The sequence below is a fragment of the Asterias rubens genome, chromosome 9, assembly GCF_902459465.1.
Source record: "Asterias rubens chromosome 9, eAstRub1.3, whole genome shotgun sequence".
In the NCBI taxonomy this organism is placed as follows: domain Eukaryota; kingdom Metazoa; phylum Echinodermata; class Asteroidea; order Forcipulatida; family Asteriidae; genus Asterias; species Asterias rubens.
The window spans coordinates 14,328,591-14,333,318 of NC_047070.1; the positions used below are offsets into that span (position 1 = coordinate 14,328,591).

Consider the following 4,728-nt stretch of genomic DNA (forward strand, 5'->3'; position numbering starts at 1 on the left):
ATCAACAGCTCTCCATTGCTCGTTACCAAGTAAGTTTTTATGCTAATAATTATTTTGAGTAATTACCAAACGTGTCCAGTGCCTTTAAGCTGTCGCAATCCGCGGGTCAGGAGGATGACGCGATACACAGGGGTGTCAAACATTGACCCAACGGTCATGCAATATTAATGCGCCTGTCATCTCGGCAGAACAATCAGGATAAGATTTTTGGAAATGTTCAAATGTTTTGTCGACAATGAACTGTACATTGACGTGAAGTTAATTGGTGTATTTGGTGACAGTTTATTTGTCATGGCTTTGTAAGCTGACAGATTTCTTTGTATGTGCTGAACCTCTTTTTGTGCGATGGGCGTCATTTTATAGCGAGCATTTGTGGGTGTTAAAGGCACCGGACACTATTGGTAATTACTCAAAATAATTGTTAGCATTAAAACCTTACTTGCAAACGAGCAACGGAGAGCTGTTGATAGTATAAAACATTGTGAGAAACAGCTCCCTCTGAAGTAACGTATGAACAACAGGTAATTTCTCACTCAAATAATAAAAAACTGCGTCTGAAAGCACACAAAGTAACAAAACAATGATTTTTTTCTTTCTTAAATTAATCTCTTGCAACTTTGATGACCAATTGAGTCCAAATGTTCACAGGTTTGTTATTTTATGCAAGTTGGGATACACCAAGTGAGAATGCTGCTCTTTCACAATTATCAAACGTGTGCAGTGCCTTTAAAAACAAAACAATTGACCATTAGGCATATTGTGGCGTCCTTCGTGTGGGGCGTAAAGCCGTTGGTATCGTGTGTTGTGTATTATGTATGTGAAAGAACTAAGCGCACTTATCGAAAAGAGAAGGGGTTTGCCCCGGTGTTCCTGGCTTGTAAACGACAACATGGTGCTAAAAAGGAATAGGACTCGGTCTCACACTTTAAAAACGTAGCTCCACATACCTTGTAGGACAAAATACTGCGCGCGTTGATCGTCCCAAGAGTTTTCGATAAAGCGCCATATAAGAACCTATTATTTCATTATTATTTATTCACTTAATAAATAAATAAATGTGTAAATTTGGCGTTTCCTCCCCATCTAAAAAACCGAACATTTTCTTCAGCATCTTCTCTTCAAATAACTTTTGACGTATCCTTTATTGTCTCAATACAAGAAACATTTATCAATACAGCAACAACTCGTTAAATTTCAAGCCTATTCAAACTCAAAACTAATCAAGACATTAGTTTAAAATCACAAGGTTGTTGGTTCTAATCCAGCCAAGCTATAACTGCTGATTTCACAATGACAAGAACAAGTAATTGTCGTCTGAATCACAATCTCTTGATTTGTGCTATTCTTAATCATATAGACGTTAAACCAATGTTTGTATGAGGGAGATTGGAAGTTCTCAGCAGTTTGAGTTTTATTTCAGGGAATGTTAGTCATTGCTGACAAAAAAGTCTGACAATGAATGAATCCGTATCATCTGAACATGATGGAATTTCTACCTTTTGATAACCCCTGAAGTTATAGATTCCAAGGAGCTCATGTGAGTACTATTTACACTCCAACGGAGTAGACCTAGGGGTACAACAAATTATATTCGAAATCAAAATTCATGATTTTCCAGGCAGACTTAAAAGAGGTTTGAATTCGGAAAAAGATCTGACATTTCTCATCCTGGTTAAATTCCCCTTGTTGGACCTTTGTTAGATTGTGAAGATGATCTTAAACAACAAAACATCTTCCCCCCCCCATGCTAATTTTTCTCTCTTTAGTTCTACGTCATATCCTCTTCCATGTCATCCCAACCAATAGCATTCTTGGCAATGCAACCAAAGCACCAATCCAATGCCCGAGCCCTATAGAAGTGCGCGTGTATAATCTACCGCGTACCATTAAGCCCAAGCTGTTTTATATCCGCATCAGCAACTCATTGCATGGTGTCCATCACACACGGTGTTTGATGGCCCAATCGCGTGTTGACACAAATATAACTTTCAACTTCTCAGGAGGACTGGTGTACACGAGAGCTAAAAAGTTGGGCTGCGTTGATACTGTGGACCGGGGGATAGGGCGGCGATACATCGGCGGCACTTCTCTCAGTTCTCTCGCCTCATTTGTGCAACCCGCTGCGCTGGCAAGCTGTTGACGATTTCTGAGGGCGTCCACCTGAAATCAATCGGAAGCTCTTTGGTTTGTCTGTATTTGAGGCGAACTTGCGAGCGACTTCGCCACCGTGCAGGATAATACAAGTAATGGAGGAGCCGTGCAGCCCGATTGTCTCGGACGAAATGACCCGTGCGGATACCCTGTCGTTCAGCATCAGCCGGATCTTGAGTAAACCTTGCATTAAGACCGGGAAAACTTTATCCATCACGAGGGACGCCCGCTGTGCCGTGGATTCGGCGGTTCATCCCCACCACCAGGTGTACTACGCCCGCTCCGCATCCCCGTTATCTTCGAACCCGTCGGTGTCTTCTTCGACTTCTTCGTCGGTGGGGCCGTTGCAGCAGAGCGTACCGGGGCTGAGCCCGTCCTCGACGGCACATGATGAGTTTGGGACGGTACTCCGTGTGCCGGCACATCGGCCGATGGCTTTACCGTTCAGCAGCATGTTCCCGTGGATGGAGAGTAGGCGGCTTGTAAGGGACAGACTCACCGGTAAGTTCTTAAAATTGCACTGTAAAAACTGTGCTAAAAATTAACACCAATAATATGTTGCACCCACTTTTGAAACATGTTTACCATATTGACACCTGCTCACACGGTTTGTAGCATTCAAGCAATAACCTAAACATGTTTTAGGTTAAACAACATCTACAAAATCTTAAATTTTAGAGTGTGTCGTTAATGACTCTTGCCCCACTCTCTTAAGTACTGAAACATTTTGCTGATGTGTCCTGCCCCGACTGATCTCTAAACGATAATTACCAAGAGAGGTTTGTTGTTGCACCAGGTGAATATCTATTTCTGAGTAAAGTGTTGCGGTTCTGTAAGGAGAATGATGGGCTCTGTTGGTGGATGCTGCTTATAGAATTGTTTCACCGTGCAGTTTCAAATCATACTTAAAATTGCCTATACGTTGACAATACGAACAATCAGTGCCGGCATGATTGTTTAAACAGCTACTTGAGAGGAATGTTTTCAAACGGAAATGGTATTTTAACTTGTTTATAATGCATTTGTTCACCATTTAAATGTAATTTTGATATTGTGTAGACTTCTGAATTTTTCGTAATTAGCACATTGTGAGAAACGACTCCCTCTCTAAAGTGACGTAGTTTTTGAGAAAGAGTTAATTTCTCACTCAACTATTTCAAGACTTCACGCCTGAAGCATTTTGTTGGTATCTGAAAGCACACAAATTTGTGCAACAAGGGTGTTTTTCTTTCATATTCTCTTGCAGTTTCGATGGCCAATCTTTTGAGGCAATGTGTGCTCAGATTTGTCAATGTATGCATATGTAGGAGACACCAAGTGAGAATACTGGTCTTTGGCAATTTCAAACGTGTCCAGTGCCTTCAAGAAACAACAAAACAAACAATCGAAGACATACCTCTTGTTTTTTCGGCAAACACAGCATTACAGTGTCCACTATCTCAGCTTGCAATCGGCAGTTTTATTATTTTGTCCCCGTATTACGACGAGCTGAACCACAACTCCAGAAGGGTTCTAACGAGAAGGGCTCTAAACACAGAATAAGAAAATAATACAACAATCTTTACAATTGATAAATGTGTGATTTGAATCCTTTAATTGGAGGAATGAATCTCCCCCAAACTCGCTCGGTGCAAACACCTGCAATCAGGAATCTCATCATTGTCCCACTTTTGTTTGTACCTTTTGGCGAAAACTCCCGTTATGGGATGTGAGGCATTGTATGGTGAGGTATCAATTCATTCATTCATTCATTTGTTTTTTATTCCAACTTGGAACACACCCCTTAACCCCGGGGAGGGTTACAACAACGTTTTAAACCTGAATTATTTTAATATACATTGGCAGGAGAAACAATAAAGTCAACAGAGATAATCAGACATTATGGTGGATTTTTTTTAAGTTCATAAATAAAAAGACGAATTTGGCAACACAATTAATAATAGATTCATCTGTAGAACTCATAGGAAATTCAAATTGTTCACTGTTAGTAAATAGCTGAAAATATATATCTGGTTAACAGTAACACCATGTGTGTATCTACTTGCCGGTTAGTTTATTTTCTTTTGAGAACTTGTCTTACTATTATACTACTAGATTTTTCGGAATTCGGGAATCTTCTCAGTTCTGAAAAGAACTGCTCTGCTTATTAACTACTATAAACTGTGCGGCTGAGTAAAAAATTGGCAGGGACTATACTTCTTTAGCTTAAAGTAGATCGGTATTAACTTCATTACCACACCGAGCGAGTTTTTAAGTGGTCTTAACGTTTCGATTAGCGTGCTCTTCTCATCTATAGCTCCCGTTAGTTTTGAACAGTACACTTTCAAAATTGGTTATACCTTCACCCACCTAGTCACATTGTATCTTCTGTAATAGGTCTCTTGTTTGAATTTCTAAACCTACACAACACATTATCATTGTTTTAAAGGGAAAATCGCTTAATGAATTGGGAAACCAATTTGCAACGGGGGATTTCTTTTCAAACAATCTCGTGCTCTTTTCAGCAATTCATTTAATTTTTTTTTTAAACATTACAAATTTTGGTTCAGCATTATACACAATCAATTGGTATGGTGT

At 39.9% G+C, this 4,728-nt stretch overlaps 1 protein-coding gene across 1 annotated transcript in view; it reads left to right on the forward strand.

Annotated features, from left to right (window-relative positions):
* Positions 1-2,246: 2,246 nt before the first annotated feature.
* LOC117294296 (spectrin alpha chain, non-erythrocytic 1-like) overlaps positions 2,247-4,728 on the forward strand; it is an 8,330-nt gene continuing 5,848 nt past the window's right edge. Inside the window, exon 1 of the mRNA XM_033776656.1 lies at positions 2,247-2,633. Within this exon, the coding sequence (XP_033632547.1) occupies positions 2,247-2,633 (387 nt within the window). The remainder of the gene's footprint in view (positions 2,634-4,728) is intronic.